At 53.7% G+C, this 16,251-nt stretch overlaps 1 protein-coding gene across 1 annotated transcript in view; it reads left to right on the top strand.

Moving 5' to 3' along the window:
- The window catches only part of Xkr6 (XK related 6), a 169,770-nt gene extending 155,214 nt beyond the window's left edge, over nt 1-14,556 (top strand). The window contains exons 2-3 of the mRNA XM_070016784.1: nt 5,411-5,607; nt 12,960-14,556. Coding sequence (XP_069872885.1) covers nt 5,411-5,607; nt 12,960-13,924 — 1,162 coding nt within the window. The 3' untranslated portion in view covers nt 13,925-14,556. The remainder of the gene's footprint in view (nt 1-5,410; nt 5,608-12,959) is intronic.
- The last annotated feature ends 1,695 nt before the right edge of the window (nt 14,557-16,251 follow it).

Here is a 16,251-nt window from a genome sequence, read left to right as displayed (position 1 = left end):
ACCCAAGAGTGGGACTCCTGAGCCCTATGGTGGAGGTACGTTTAGCTGAAGTCTGGGAGACTTGGTCTCCAATTAACTAGCGAAATACTAGACTAGAGGTGTGGCTCAAGTGGTCGGGTGCGGCCCTGAGTTCAAGCTCCAGTACCAGCTACATCTGTGTGGGTCTATTTCTGTCCACTAATCTGTATTTCCCTGTCAGTCCCAGTACCACAGTGTCTTAATTACTGTGGCTTTATAGTAAATTCCAAAATCAGATAGTGTGACTTCTTCCAATTCCTTTGCTTCAAATTCTTTTTTAGCTATTTTAGGTCCTTTGCCTTTCTATATCTATTTTAGAATCTGCTAATCTATATTTGTGAAACATCTTGCTGGGATTTTTGTTGGAATTACATTAAATCTGTGGACCAATTTACAGGCAATTTCATCTTAACCATATCCAGTCCATGAATGCAGTATGTCTTCCTGTTGTTTAGCTTCTCTTTAGTTCTTATATTGGCATCATGAAGAATGTAAGTCCTGTGTGCTTTCTTGCACCTATGAATTTTATTTTAGAGTGAATTTGAGTGGAATATCTTCTTAAAGTTTCCTTTTTCAGTTATTCCTTAATAGTTTGTAGAAATGCTATTGATTTTATAGGTTGATTTTTTTATGTTAGCGCACATGCGCGTGCGCGCGCACACTGCTACCAGGACTTGAACTCAGGGCCTTGCATCATCACTGGACTTTTTGTTCACATTTGGTACTCTACCACTTGAACTACCAGCCCGGGATTTTGCTGACTGATTGGAGTTAAGAGTCTCTCAGTCTGTCTTTGAACCCTGATCTTCACATCTCAGCCTCCTGAGAAGCTAGGATGTAGACAAGGCCCAGAAAAGTCAGGCAGAGTCTCCAAGGTGAGAGCTTGTGGCTGACTGACAGGCCGTGGGGCATACACCAAGGGTGTAAGGGCGTTTTCTACCAAAGGCCTGCAGACTGGGCTATGCTCCGAAGGCACAAACGGTCTTCCCAAAAGGTTGTGCAGGCAGCAGGCCCGTCTGCTTGGTATGAAGCCTGCTTGGCCACTTATGTAGCTAGGTAAACTGAGGAACTGTGCCTCAGTGTGCCATCTCCCTCAGAGGAGTTCTGAGGAGAGAGCAGCACTGACTCGTGAAGGCCCACACGGCACACAGCGCCCCCCAGCACCACACAGGCCCCAAGATGCGGGCCCCACCTGGTGCCCTGTGAAGCCGCTGTACAGGATGCTGACCTGCATGCAGTGCAGCCAGGGTCCAGCCTGGGGAGGGGCCCTGCCCCACAGTGTGCAGGCTGAGGCCCAGGCCCAGGCTGTGGCCAGGTCCCTGCGTCCTTGCTCAAGGTGCGTTGCTGGACATGGTGTTCTTAGGGAGCACCGGGGCCCACACCGGGGCTGCTCACGCTCTGCCGCAGAGGAGGGCGCAGGTCTAAGGTATGAGATCACCGGTGTGCAGCTTCCTTGGGGTCTGGTGCCCTCGTGTGGCCACAGGCAGAGCCTTCATGCCCAGCCCTTGAGTTCCAGCGAGCGGAGGCGGGGCTGGCTGCCGGCTGGTATCAGCTTGCCATCAGACTAGTTCCTGTAGTTAGGTCCACTCATGGACCTGGGGCGCTGGGCGAAGAGAGGACAAATGCAGAAGAGGGGTGCAGCATGCCCCATGATTCCTGTTTCCTAGAAGACTCTGAGGCCTCTCCCTCCTCCCCGGGCCCCACACAATGGGAGGTTTGCACATTTACCCCCCCCCCCCGCCCCCCAAGAGCAGAACCAGCCAGTCACAGAGTCTGGTTCTAGCCTCCACTCTGCCTCTGTCTTCCTGATTGGGACAGAGACAGAAGTGAGGCCAGGTCTGGCCTTGGAGTCCTCTCCTGCAGGTATGGGTGGCCTGGGGCAGTGCAGACCCCATTACGCTGCACCTCTCCCCTACCAGCTGGGCCCAAGCCTGGAGGAGGGGGGAGGAGAGAGCAGGACAGGTGTGGGCGTTTGCTGTGGGTGTCAGGACAGGGAGTCTCTCTCCACAGCAGAGGCTGCACGCCCTGGTGTCCAGGAGGAACAGCATCCAACCCGACTCCTGGTGCTCTGGGCCCCTACCTCTGTTTGCTACTCCGCCCAAGATGCACTCTGGCTTTGCCTTTCCCCGAGTGTCTTGTCACTCCAGCTTCACAGACTGGCTTCTCCTGGCGGGCATTAGTGTGAATTAGCCAGGTCTGGGTCCATTGCCCCCTTGTGGCCTGACTGGATGGGTGGAGGGGCCGGGAGCCAAGGCAGAGGAGGAAAGGCAGGCCTGAGGAAAGCTGGGACCAGAGTGGGTACGCTCACCAACTGGGTTACTTGTGAAGTGGGAAAAGCAATCTGGGGTCTCAATGTACCCCCTAGGGAGTGTGGACCTGCAGCCTCCGCCCTGGTGAGAGTCTGGGGCCCACAGCATGTGGGTAGAATGGGGTTGGGGCCAACAGCCACCTTTGGATCCGTGAGACTCGGCTCAGGGCTCTGCCTGACATGCAGCTTTTCCACATGCTGCTGAGTGGCCTCCATGCACCTGCTGTGGCTCCATGCACCGGCCAGTATGTCTGTGTCTCCTGATACTCTGCCTGCCCAACCTGGCCAATCTGCCTTCCCTGCCCCCATCTGCTTTCCCAGCCCCCCAAGTTAGTGAAGATGAGGTTCCTCCTCCTGCCCTCTCCTTTCTCCTCTCTCCTCTTCTCCTCTCCTCTCTCCTCTCTCTTCTCTCTCTGTGTCTCCTTGCCTATTTTCTGTCTCTCTCTGTGTCTCTCTCTCCCATCCCTTAGTTACCCAACCCCCCAAGTTCTACATATTGGGTACAACTGTGTTCCATCCTTTCCTGAGCCTCTCTTCTGCTTTCCTGAAAGCACAGACTCCCAGAGGGCAGCGGATTGTATGAAGCATCGCAGCCCACAAATGACAGACTCTGTAACAGAACTGGAGTTCGGTGCTCAGCCTTACTGCACTCCCCAGCCTCTCTGTGTTGCAGGGAGATAAGCAGGTCTGCCTCACAGGGCATGCTGGGAACCCATGAGCTGGCACAGCTGTAGGAGCCACTGCAGGGCCCTCACTCTGCTCACAGGAGGCTGGTACCCCTGTTCACTCCAGGAGACTGGCGGAGAAGTGAGGTGTCTGCCCCTGTGCCTGGTGGATCCCCTCAAAGCATTCACCCCAGATCTCCCTAAGACTCCCAGGAAACTCTGTGTGTGTGTGTGTGTGTGTGTGTGTGTGTGTGTGTGTGTGTGTGTGTGTGTCTTGGTGGGTCTTGAACTCTGGGCCTGGGCGCTGTCCCTCAGCTCTTCAGCTCAAGGCGAGCACTCTACCACTTGAGCCACAGCGCCACTTCTGGTTTTCTGAGTGGTTTATTGGAGATAAGAGTCTCACAGACTTTCCTGCCCAGGCTGGCTTTGAACCACGATCCTCAGATCTCAGCCTCCTCTCAGGAAGCTTGAGAGAAAGCCATGACATTATTCTCTGGTTGTCAAGTGGGGGCTTGCTGTTGACACCCATAGCCTAGTGGGCACCTGTCAGGGTACCTTGAGAGAGTCCCAGATCTGTCATCAATCGAGGGACTCAGCGCATGACTAGCACGCCAGTGAGGGCCACCATTTGCAATTGGGGCTGGGGCAGGAGCATCACTGTGTGATCTTATGTTCTGCTACAAACACATGCTTTCAGCTTGTGGTTTCTAAAGCACGCGGGTCCACTCGAGGTGCTCAGGCAAGGCCTCCTCTCCTCCCCCCCCCCCCCCCCGGGAAGGGCGCAAAGCCCCTGCCACAGGCTCTTGTCCTGCAGTTCACAAATCTGATGTCAACCTGTTTAGACACTGCCTTCAACATACTGTGACCGTGCCATCCTGTCTGGGCCCCTCAGCCCCAGGGGAGAGCCCCCCTCTCCCCCCATCTGATCCATTCGACCCCCAGTGGGTGGGCGGGTCAGACATTGATTGCCCTAGGCACTCAGATGTGGTAGGAAGCCACCAGCCAGTGCCACACTCTACAGCTCACGTGATCCAGCAAGGGGTAGGAAAGACATGGGGGGGGCAAGGAGGCAGGGGGTGAGGTGAGAGGGCTGCAGCTCTGAGTGGAAGGGCTCTCGGTTATTCTAAGCTCATGGGAAGTTACGGAGCATGGAATGGGGGGGCGGGGGGGAGCAGCGTGGTTACACGTAGGACTTTCAAAGAGCCCCGCTGCTGTGCGAAGAAGGTTCTGGGCAGGAGTGAGCAGTGTGGACCAATTAGGAGGCCCCCGTGAGGATGGAGGAGGGCCGTGGGGGGGGGGCAGGACAAGAGGACTGTTCAGCAGCCACAAGTGGCACTTGGAGGTGCTCTAGAGCAGCTGGGCCTTGACAGCCTCAGCCATATGCTCCACCTTGGTGCTTCCCTGGGCACTCTGGAAGGCCAGGAATGGTGTAGAACATTCTTTCCCCAGGGGGCGGAGGATTGCTAGCTCTCTCCTGTTGGCATTGTCACCCAGTTTACTGTTCTGATTCTTGATCTTAAGCAGGCCAGCAAAGCCTCACTTGCCTACCGTTGTGTTTTGAGTAGACCCTGCCTAACCGAACCTCAGAGGCTGTGGATGGGTTTTGGTATTGTGGGTCTTCCTCTTGCCTGGGCTTTGACCCGGTTCCAGAGAGTTCGGGTGGAGGCTCACCCAGGGTGAATGCTCGCTGTCGCATGCCAGCGCCCCCCCACTCACAGTGAAGAGCAGGCAGGAGGACGCGGGCTGGAATCGCCCTCAGTCCCAGGGGTCACAGGACCAGCGCTGCTCTTGCCTGCACCTGCCTTCTACAGCCATTGTCCCTCCCAGGAGGCCGGAGTCACAGGGAGGGCTCAGGCGATTCCAGATGGTCTCGGGGCAGCGGTTGCCCTGCAGGCTTTGGTCTCTGGTGTAGCAGGGGGATGCACAGGCTTTGGGGGACAGAGGCCTGGGATCCACCCCTACTTTGTCCTCCGGTCAGTTCTGGGTGCTTGTATAGCCAGGGTGGCCTTTCTGCGTCCCAGCGGATCTGTGTGTGACACACCTGAGGTTATACCTACCTGCTCCCCCATGGGTGTGGCGGGCCAGCAGCCGCAGGGGCGCCCACCCGCCGGAGTGCTCTCCCGGGGCCCTGAACCCGAGGACACCCCACCTCCCCAGAGGGGCCTGAATGGCAGGGGGGGGCTTTTCCTCTCTCCGGATGAGAGCCTTGATTGCCCACTCCCCTCCCGCGCCAGATTTCCCCATGCTCAGCACAGGGCCCTGGGGCCCCGAGGACGCAAAGCCCCACCCAGGCCTCTGGAGGGCCTGCAGCCTGCAGGGTGCCCATGACGGCCGGTGGCTTGGGCTTTGGGGGGACGGGCGGGGTCCTTCTGCAGCTCCCACTCACCGACGCCTGTGTCCTGCCCCGTGTCTCCGGCAGGTATATCCGCACCATGTACCTGGGGATTCAGAGCCAGCGGCAGAAGGAACACCAGCGACGCTTCTACTGGGCTATGATGTACGAATATGCAGACGTCAACATGCTGCGCCTCCTGGAGACCTTTCTGGAGAGCGCCCCACAACTGGTGCTACAGCTCTGCATAATGATCCAGAAGAACAGCGCAGAGACGCTGCCCTGTGAGTGTGAGCTGGCCCCGCCCCGCACAGACCACGCCCTGCCACGCCCACCCTGCCCCTGACAGGCTCTGCCCCACACAGACCACGCCCACCGCAGGCCACACCCACACAAGCCACCCTGCCCCTGGCCAGGCCCCACCCCACACAGACCACGCCCACACCAGGCCACACCCAGGCGAAGCCACGCCCACACAAGCCACCTGTCCCTGGCAGGGCCCCGCCCCATACAGACCACACCCACCGCGGCCACACCCAGGAAACACCACGCCCCACACAAGCCACGCCCTTCACTGCCAGGCTGCCTCTTATGTACCCACCCCCTGGACATCTCCCATCCTCAGTCCGGATGTCCAGCCTAGGGCAATGTGGCCCACACTGCAGAGGTCCCCCAACCTCCCCTATCCAAGGTCCTGTTTATCTGAGCCTGCAGAGCCAGGTCTCCTGGGTCCAGCAGAGCAGAGAGCCCTGGGTGAGCCTGTCCAGTGGATCCGGCCCTTCCTTGTGCTGGCCTCCAGCAGGGTTTGCACTGTTGAGGGAATGGAAGCGTGGGCAAGGAGGCAGCAGCAGCGTGTGTAACTGAAAAGCAGCATCAGCCCTGAGCTGGTGGCTCACACCTGTCATCCTAGCTACTCGGAGACAGATCTGAGGATCGCAGTTCAAAGCCAGCAGGGCAGGAAAGTCTGTGAGACTCTTACCTCTAACCAACAGAACACTGGAGGTGGAGCTGTGGCTCAAGTGGCAGAGTGTCGGCCTTGAGCGAAAAAGCTAAGGGATGGCGCCCAGGTTCTAAATTCAAGCCCTAGTGCCAGTACAAACAACCAAAACAACAGCCCAGAATCATGTTAAAACCCACTCCTGGTTGTAGAGATGTTGAAGTGTGGTAGTTTTGCCACTAGCGTGTGGAAGCCCGGCCTGCTCCACGGGCTGAAGGGGTTGTTAGATCTAGGAGTAGTGGGTAGTCTCCAAGGAGCCTCAAAAGCCCCAGAGCACATTCTATGAACTGCTGTCTCTGGGAAATAATAGGTTCTAGAACACCCCTGGCTGGTCTTCTCTGGGAAGACCTTCCAAGGTTAGACTGCCTGGTCCAGGCGGAGCCTTGAACCACAGATCTGAATGCCAGCCCAGCTACACATACTGTGGTCTGGTGGTGCTCAGAGCCCATTCCTTGGGGGGGGGGGGAAGGGGTGGGCAGTGGAGGAGTCTGGGATGAGAAGAGACCAGAGATGGTGACTCGTGGCAGGGGGCAGGGGAACAGAGGGTCTTTCGTCTGGGCAGACTTGGGACAGGTGAACCCCAACATCCTCAGGGCTGGCAGGAGGGAGAAGAATCATTCTAAAGGTCAGGGCAAGCTGCAGGCAGATGGTTGGCAACTCAGCAGCGAGCGATGTTGCAGCTAGCTCGTCATGGACCAGGAGGTAGAGAGTTTGTTACCACTAGGAGTATTCAAAGCAGAGAAGTTGCTCATGTCATTCGGCCCACAGGGCTGTGTGATCTGGGCCAGCAGGCAGCTGGGGGGGGGGCAGGGGTCCACCCTGCTGGTCCTTGGCTCTCTCTGGCCAGTGCGCCTTCTGGCTTCCTGGGTCACCTCCAGGCTCTGGAGTCCTCTTGTGGTGCCTGGCTGTTCTATTCTTGGTGCTGCTGCTTTCCTTGTAGATCTGCTTGCTACATTGGGCCGTGGGCTTTACTAGTGAGCTCTGTAACTCTTGGTGAGCCTTACCGTGACTCCTGCCTGTCTGCGCCATTCATGTCACAGGCAGTTAGAAAGATCACTAACACAACCGCCATTCTCTTATTGGTCAGCTTTTCCATCCATCCTGCCCTCTGCCAAGCTCTCCACCCGACTCTCTCTCACCCTCTTGAAATTCTCAGTCCGCAAGATGGATCTCATGTCTAGTCTTCCCACAAGTGCAGATCCCAGTGAAGTAATATGAAGTGCAGGTATCAAGCCTTCAAACGTGCAGCTTTGACGCCCTGTGCCTGCCAGGCAGGGCGCCCGTGCCTCCTGAGCCTATGAGTTCAGGCTCCTGGGGTTTGGGAGGGGGTTTGGTTTGGAGACTACTCTGGTGTAAGGGTAAAGGCAGAGGCAGCCACACGCGCCTTTCAGGACTTCAGGGTGCGGAGGAAGTTTGTGTCCCAGCATCTGTAATGTGGGAATGGCGGCGCTTTGGGTCCCACGCATCCATGTGCCCACAGCCCGTTGCCTGACATGCTGTGGGTTCCTGGCGTAGTCTGCCCTTCTGCACACATGCATCAAACTTGGTGCCTTGGTGTGTTCTGAGGAAGACCGGGAAAGAGCAGGTATGGTTCTCCACGTCTTGAATCTTCCATCCTCTCTGAGGACACAACACAAAAAACACAAGTAGAGCCGGGCATCGGTGACTCACTTCTGTAATCCTAGCTACTCAGGAGGCTGAGATCTGAGGATCATGGTTAAAAGCCAGCCCGGGAAGGAAATTCCGTGAGACTCTTATCTCCAATAAACCAATAGAAAACCAGAAGTGGTGCTGTGGCTCAAGTGGTAGAGTGCTCGCCTTGAGCTGAAGAGCTCAGGGACAGCGCCCAGGCCCAGAGTTCCAGCCCCAGGACCACCACCACCACCACCACCACCAACAACAACAACAAAACAAGTAGGCAGGCGTGTGGTGACATGTGCTTGGATGCAGGTACTCATGATGCTGAGGCTAAAGCTAACTGAGGGGCGCCTGGGGCCCAGTGACCCCACTTTGAGCAGAGGTCAGAGAAAGCCTCCAGAAAGCTGCCATTTGAGCTGAGTATAGTAGATGAGGAAGGAGGTACAGAATCTATCTTTCAAACAATGGGAATAAATAACCTGCTCACAGGCCCTGAGGTAGGAAAAGCCTCATCGGTTCCAGGAAGCAAAAGACTCGGCATGGTGGGTCTTCACAAAGACACCTGCCCTCAAGAGTTCGGAGTCAAGGGCTCTGTGTTTTTGATTTTGTGATAGAGACACGTACAGGTGCTTTGGGGGCACAGAGGATGGGCAACTGTTTTGTGGGTACAACAGAAAGGGACCTTGGTAGGTGAGTAGGAGCTCATCCAGAGAAAAAGTTGAGAGTTCTGTGCTAGTGACCCCTGACCCATGCCACCCTTCTCCTGGTACACATCCAGATGGAAATGTTGCAGGAAGACAGAAGTGAAGGGCAGAGGCCTTGGGCAAAGGCCATCTCCTGTATCTGAGATGCCAGGGGGAAAGGAGCACCGTCACCCTGGCTTTTGATCGGCTGGGGAGGCAGCTCCCTGTGCCAGGCTGGCTGTGTGGAGGTGTCTGTACCCTCCGGTGTCCCCCATTTCAGTGGAACATCTGTTAACACACAAATGGATATTTGAATAATATTCTGCACATGTGTAGAGTGCATGTTTATACTCTATATTAGATGCACTCTATCCATGCACACATTTTATATAGAGCATGCATACATAGATAAATCATATGTATACAGAGTACCAGCTAAGATGTAACAACGTGGCTTACATTCATAATTCGTAACATGCTCAAGTCTGTATTTCTATCCCCTGGTTTAAAAATGGTAAACCGAGGCTCGGCAACTCCCCTGCAGAAAACCACACAGCCAGGCCTACTCATGGCAGCGCCCTCTTCCTTGCAGGTGTCTTCCTGCTGCTGCTCTGATGCCAGTGTTTCTGGGAGCAATGGGACTGAGCCGGGCTGTGGTTGCTCCTCAGCAAAGATGGATCTCCTGGGCTCGCGGGGTTGGCGCTGGCCTGCCAGGACCAGGCACCCACCCGCTTTGTGCTGTGGCAGTGGACTGGCTGACATTTGTTCTAGAATCTCTAGGGCTTGCCTTTATCCAGCTGGCTGGGAAGATGGCATTTTGCTATCTCTTGCAGCATCTTAGAAAGGAGAGACAAGGAAGGGAAGCTGTAGCTAACTTTCCTTCTGCTGAGTCCTTTAAATGCTGAACTTGACCTTGAGGCTCTTCTGTCGAGGGCTAACCCCTCTTTGGGGTCCACCAAGGTCCTGGAATGGCTTTCTGGGACCCTGCAGGCTGCTGGGATGAGTCCGGCGACATTTCCCGCCACCCTGCTGTGCTGGCAGCTACTGGAGGAACAGGAATGCAGTTAGGATCCTGTGTATACGACTGGGCAGTGGCTGTTTCTTTTCTTTTTTGGGGGGGGGTCTGGTCGCTGTCCCTCAGCTCTTCAGCTCAAGGCAAGCGCTTTACCACTGAGCCACCTTCCCAGCCCCCAGTGGCTGTTTCTTTAGGAGCAGAGCTAGACAGAAAGTGGCTCATGGCTTCCTATTGTGTCCGCACCATACCGGATAGGCCCCTTCAGGCTGTCCACCACCACTCAGGAATGCTCCTGCAAACGCTTACCTCTCCAGATGGGAGAAGCAGACAAGTGTAGTTTGTTGAATCTTATAGGATGTAAGCTGCAAGGGTCACTGCCCAGAATGTGTCATGGCAGGGCACAAGGCATTTGACACTATCCAGCCTGGCTGGTGGAACACAGACAGAGCTGAATGTGGACCGTGGATGCTCTCAGGCCCCGCCAGGCCGGTTCCGGGACTTCTGCAGCCATCTTGGCAGCTGGGGTCTTGCCTGGGAGAAAGCATCAGGCTCTGGATTGGCCTCAGACCACACAGTCATCTTGCCAGGGGTTGGAGGTAGAGGGCAGCGTTGGAAAATGGACTGCTTCCCCCAGAGGGAGCCCCAGCTTCTGGTCCTAGTCCCCACTTTCTCTGTGGCCTGAGGAAGCTAAGTAGAATTCAGATTGGATTTTTGGCCCAAGAATTCAGGGCCTCTTGCAGATTCCTTTCCCATCAACCCTTGCAAGATCCAAACCTTTTGTATCCCTGTCTCCTCCCAGCGGCTCAGTCCCTTACAAAGCGTCTGGGGGCCAATTAGCCCGGTGACCACATGCAGCATAAAATCTTGTTTCTGTCGCTTGGCAGGTGCATGCTCTGGGGAAAAGTTCTTAAATTTCTATACTTAAAGATGATACTAAAGGAAGTAGCACTGTGGCTCAAGCGGTAGAGCGCTCGCCTTGAGCTGAAGAGTGGAGGGACAGCGCCCAGGCCCAGAGTTCAAGCCCCACGACCGATATAAATAAATAAATAAAATAATATTAAGTAGAGTACCAATACCACCATCTCAGAGTGCCACAGACATTCCCTTTGCCTTATCTCGTGCGCTCCCCGGGAGTCTTTCCCTGTGTTTCCCCTCAGTTGTCTTCCTGAGGCCTCCCAGCACCACTGAAGAGGTGTGCTGTCTATCCTGTGTGCTGCTCAGGCCATAGACACACAGTGTGGCTGATGTCGCCCGTAGATCCAGAGTATTCAGTGGGTGTCTATGGAGCGCTTGTCTAGCATGTGTGAGGCCCCAGGTTCAATCCCCAGTCCCACCACCAAAAAAACCCCCACAAGTTCACCTGGCCAGCAGTGGCAGTGGAGACACAGAATGTATGAAAACAACTTCCTGGGACTGTCCCAGAGCTGAGGAGAAGCCAGGTTCCGGCCGCTGAGGTGGGACCTCAGGTTCTCCAGAAACCTCTGCCTGCGTCCACCCAGGAGCCAAAGCGGCTGCACTCCATGCCCATGCAGCAGGCAGGTGCGACTCGCGAGACCAAGGCGCATTGCCTGGTGCGGTGCGGGTGGCCGGAGAAGTGGGAGGAAGCCCGCCCCGCCCTCACTGCCCAGGAGAGAGTTTCTGTTTGGTTTCCATGGAGAAATTGTGGTCGCGAGTCTCGTCTCTCCTGTTTGTTATTACAAGAGTAATGTAGGAGCCGGGCGCCGGTGGCTCAGGCCTGTACTGCAAGCTACTCAGGAGGCTGAGATCTGAGGATCACAGCTCAGTTCAAAACCAGCCTGGGCAGGAAAGTCCATGAGACTTTTATCTTCAATAAACTACTAAAAAAAAAAAAAAGCCGGAAGTGGCGCTGTGGCTCAAGTGGTAGAGCCTTGAGCACAAAGAGGCTCAGGGATAATGTCTAGGCCATGAATTCAAGTCCCAGGACTGACAAAATAGAGAGTAACCTATGTGCCGGCCAACCATCCAGGTGTTTTCTGTGCATATGCCAACATGCTGGCTTGTTATCACACCAGATTGTTCTAAGCTTGGACTTAAGATGAGGGCAGAAGAAGAAGGAGCCTTCTAACATAGGGCAGGGAGGGAAATGCTGGAATGCTGGGACTGTGGGGGCAGGGGAGACCCCGACTCTTCTGGGATGTTTGGATCATGGTACGGAATGGGGCAGGAGCTGCGGGGCAACTTTGGCAGGAGATGAGCTGGGATAGTGTCTGGGATGCGTAAGGCTCCCGGGTCCAAACTCTGTGCTTCAGAGAGAGAGAAATAAAGAAGAATGTCATAGAGAACTAGTGCTCCTGGGAAGGTGGATAGCCCGGTAAGAAGATAGTCCGTGGAAGACGTTCCATCTGCACTGTGCTCAGTTCTGAATCTTAGGCAAAAGGACCAACCAAAGAGGCACTTGGAGGCCTGGATGGTGCTACAGAGGAGGAGCTAAAGATGGCGGTGGGGGATTTCCTGACTGCTATGCTTGGCCTGTGGCGCTGTTCCTGGCTGCAGTGGAAGATTCAGGGAAGATGAGCCTGGTTTCAAGACCCCTACCGGGTGGGCGGAGTCAGAAGCAAAGCTGCTGGGCGGGGTTTCAATGACAGCTGGGCTGAAGTCCCTGGAACTCTGCCCTCTGTCTCCCAGCAGGTGCTGCATGGAGGCTGGACTCAGAGGGCAGCCAGAGGAAGCAAGGGCGGGCCTGGGAACAGGGAGCAGGGATTCCCGGAGAAAGCAACCGGGGTTTGTGCAGGGTTTCAAGACAGACAGAGGTGGCTGGTTGGATGGGCCGGACACCCCAAGACCGCCTTCTGTGGTGGATGAGGAAGAAGCCGACCGAAAGTTTAGGGAAGGGTTTGGGAGACCCCACATCAAGTGAGAGAAGGCAGGAGAGTGGCAGAGAGTGGCGCGGAGGACAATGGTTGAGGGAGGATCTTGGGCGAGGCTGCTGGAGGAAGGGGGGCCCATGCAGGCCCAATGTTTGCATGCAACAGAGGCCCCCCAAGGTAGAGCACAGCCCCTCCCAGATATCACCCCAACCCTCAAAGCCAGGCCAGACCCAGGGGCTCCACTTCACTCCTGAGCCACGGAGCTCTGCACACCCCCACCCACCCGAGACACCCCAAAGCTGTCAGTGTAGGGAACGGTTGGGGCTCTGTCTGCTTCCTGATTTTGTGTTTCTTTCTCCCTCCTTCTTTAGATGGCAGTGTGTGGGCATCTCCTCAGCTGGCAGCACCCCCCCCCGTTGTCCCTCGCAGCTGACGTCCGAGGTTTTGACCGTGTGGGTTTGTGTCTTTCCGGCAGGTGTCTCCTCTGTGACCTCTCTGATGTCCCTGGCTTGGGTGCTAGCGTCCTATCACAAGCTGCTGCGGGACTCGAGGGACGATAAGAAGAGCATGAGCTACCGAGGGGCCCTCATCCACCTCTTCTGGCGCCTCTTCACCATCTCATCCCGGGTTATCTCTTTTGCCCTCTTTGCTTCCATCTTCCAGCTGTACTTCGGGATCTTCGTGGTGGTGCACTGGTGCGCCATGGCTTTCTGGATCATCCATGGCGGGACGGACTTCTGCATGTCCAAGTGGGAGGAGATCCTCTTCAACATGGTGGTAGGGATCGTGTACATTTTCTGCTGGTTTAACGTCAAGGAAGGGCGGACTCGATACCGAATGTTTGCATACTATACGATAGTGTTGACCGAGAACGCGGCCTTGACATTCCTTTGGTATTTTTACAGAAACCCGGAGAGCACTGACTCGTATGCGGTGCCCGCACTGTGTTGTGTCTTTGTTAGCTTTGTGGCTGGGATCGTGCTGATGCTCTTATACTATGGTGTGCTGCACCCCATGGGGCCGCGGGCTAAGATCTTTGCCAGCTCCTGTTGTGCCGAGCTGCTCTGGGGCATCCCTTTGCCCCCCGACGTTGAGCCCATGGCACCTCAAGCCCCTGGGTACCGGGGGACCCAGGTCACGCCCACCAGAGCCGTGCCGGGACAACAGGAGGACCTCATGGCCGATACTTGCTTGCCCGTGTTCCAAGTGAGACCCACGGTGCCCTCGACCCCGACGGGGCGCCCTCACCCCCCCGAGGGGCCCCTCATTAAGATTGACATGCCAAGGAAACGGTACCCAGCCTGGGATGCCCACTTTGTAGACAGGAGGCTGAGGAGGACGATTAACATCCTGCAGTATGTCACCCCCACGGCGGTGGGCATTCGCTACCGAGACGGGCCGCTCCTCTATGAGTTGCTGCAGTACGAATCTTCACTCTAGAGCCTCTTGACCTGAGTTGAGACGGAGACCTTAAGTTTGGTTGCGGCGAATGCCGCTCGCAAGAAATCTAACCCTCCCTCTCCCAACACACAGAACCACCACCACCACCTCCCCACCACTACCACCGCCACACCAACACCAACAGCAACACCAACACTAAGAACAAATCAATAAGTCACATCCCCTTCAGATAAGCTTTCTTTCCAGTCGCTGTATGTATACAAAGATATTCTCTATGTTTTATAAGTAAAAACAAAAAGAAAATCTTCCTTTTGTTTTTTACACACAAGAAACAGTATTAAAAAAATCCCACACTATGAATCATAGGTGGAGAAGGCATTGTCTCCTCTCCATCAGAAAAAACAACACAATTTTATACCTTACACCAAGTGTAGATTATTTATGGGATTGGTGCTGATTGAAAGAACAAAACAAAACAAAACAAAACAAACAAACAAACACAAACAAACAAAACCTTCAACTGCCTTATGCCCTTAGGTGCTGAGTTTCATTAAGTACTGTCATATTTTCTCATGCAAACCTCTCTGGTGACATTTGTACCAGAAGAGAGAAAATTAAATAATCAAATGAAACAAATCCACCAAGGAAACAAAAATCAAACCAACCAACAGAGACAATACAAAGCAATCATTCTTCCTATCTGATTATTTGTGTCGAAGAAAACCAATTACTAAAAGCAAAGGCATAGCAACCCCTCCTCCATTGGATTTCTCTCCTCCTCTCCTGTCCTTCCCCACTCCACAGAGCCTTCTAGGAGCTGAAGGGCTGTTTGGGTCTCAAATGGCTAGCAAAGCTACTTGAAGGCTGACTATGTGCCATTTTAGCATTTACCTAGCAAGAATCGCTTTTGATTCCTCTCGAAAGGCGAGACAGAATACAAACAAAAAGGTACCCTCCTAATTTGGTAAATTCTAAAAGCAAATCAAAGGAGATTCCCATATATGCCATCAAAGAGAACCAGTAATAATAAAACTCAGCATAGTAGCAAAAAGAAAGACATCTATTTAAAGGCACAATACTTAATCTGTGACTGGCAACAATCTCTTCCATCATTTTAAGGCTGTGAATGGTATGTGTGGGACACGTGCAAGCCTGTGGAAGGATGGTTCTGTTTCCATTCTGTGGGAAGCCTTAAATTGATCTGGAAAGAATCTTCATCTTCATTTGTGCTTTTTTTTAATTAAAAAATAACACAAAGAGGAAAGCTAGAATATATATATATATATATACATATATAAAAAGTCAAGTTGTAATAACTAACTCATTTCAAAGACTGTTTGGTGCTTCTGTCATTGTGGTTGGCTGAGACTCATTCAGCTCCCTTGGTGCATCTGGGTTTTGTGTGTGTGTGTGTGTGTGTGTGTGTGTGTGTGTGTGTGTGTGTGTGTGTGTGCTCATCCATAGAACGTGTGTGTGTGTGTGTGTGTGTGTGTGTGTGTGTGTCCCTGCTGCAAGGTCTTGCCAGAAATACACAAAACTACTCTTGGGCTGTGATGGCTGGTAGCGGGGAGCCGGAGGGGTTGGGTGGGGAGGAGGGGGGACAACTGTGTTTGCACAGGAGTCCCCCTGGAGGACGAGTCCCTACCAGCAGCACAGCTGGGTCTTCCAGCCCACATGGTTTGGGTGAGGGTTCGATTCACCTGTTTATTTTCTCATTGTATCCAGTTGAATTTCTGGGAGGTGTTGTGAGTATGGTTGACCATTTGTGAAATTTTTGTTTTTCAGAGTATTGTTTCTCTAAGGACTTTTTCTGTTTGGGGACATTGTTTCAATAATATCGTATATCTACTTGGGCACAAAAAAAAAGGAAAAGAAAAAAAATCACAAAAAGAAAAATATCTCCACAAAAAGATATATATACATACATATACATATGTGTATATATATACACACACACAATATTTTAAGTAAATACTGTTAGTCTTTGTTGTGTGTAGTACAATTAAAAAAATTCCAGATAAAAATGTTAAGGGTGCAAAAACCTCACATTGAACTGTTCTTAAAAAAGTTCAAAAATGAGGAGTTCTTTTTTTTAAATGTTTGTGGAGGTTTTTTTTTTTTAAAATTATTATTCAAAGAGGCTTCTCCTTCCCATGGCCTGCATTGTTTATCTAGCGCTTTCTAAATGCACTTTCAGACCCGCTTCATCTCTGGTGCAACCCGCCCTTCCCTATCACACAGCACCCTCTCTCTAGAAAGGGCCGAGCAGAGCACACTGGGCCGTAAGACCAGCGCCACCTCTGCTTGGCAAGGCTGCGCCGGGCTGCAGGATGGAACAGGGGTGGGACCCCCGGCATCTCCTGATA

Source organism: Dipodomys merriami, unplaced genomic scaffold, assembly GCF_024711535.1.
Source record: "Dipodomys merriami isolate MVZ:Mamm:240054 unplaced genomic scaffold, mDipMer1.0.p SCAF_12, whole genome shotgun sequence".
Lineage (NCBI taxonomy): Eukaryota > Metazoa > Chordata > Mammalia > Rodentia > Heteromyidae > Dipodomys > Dipodomys merriami.
This window is presented reverse-complemented; position numbering and strand designations above follow the sequence as displayed.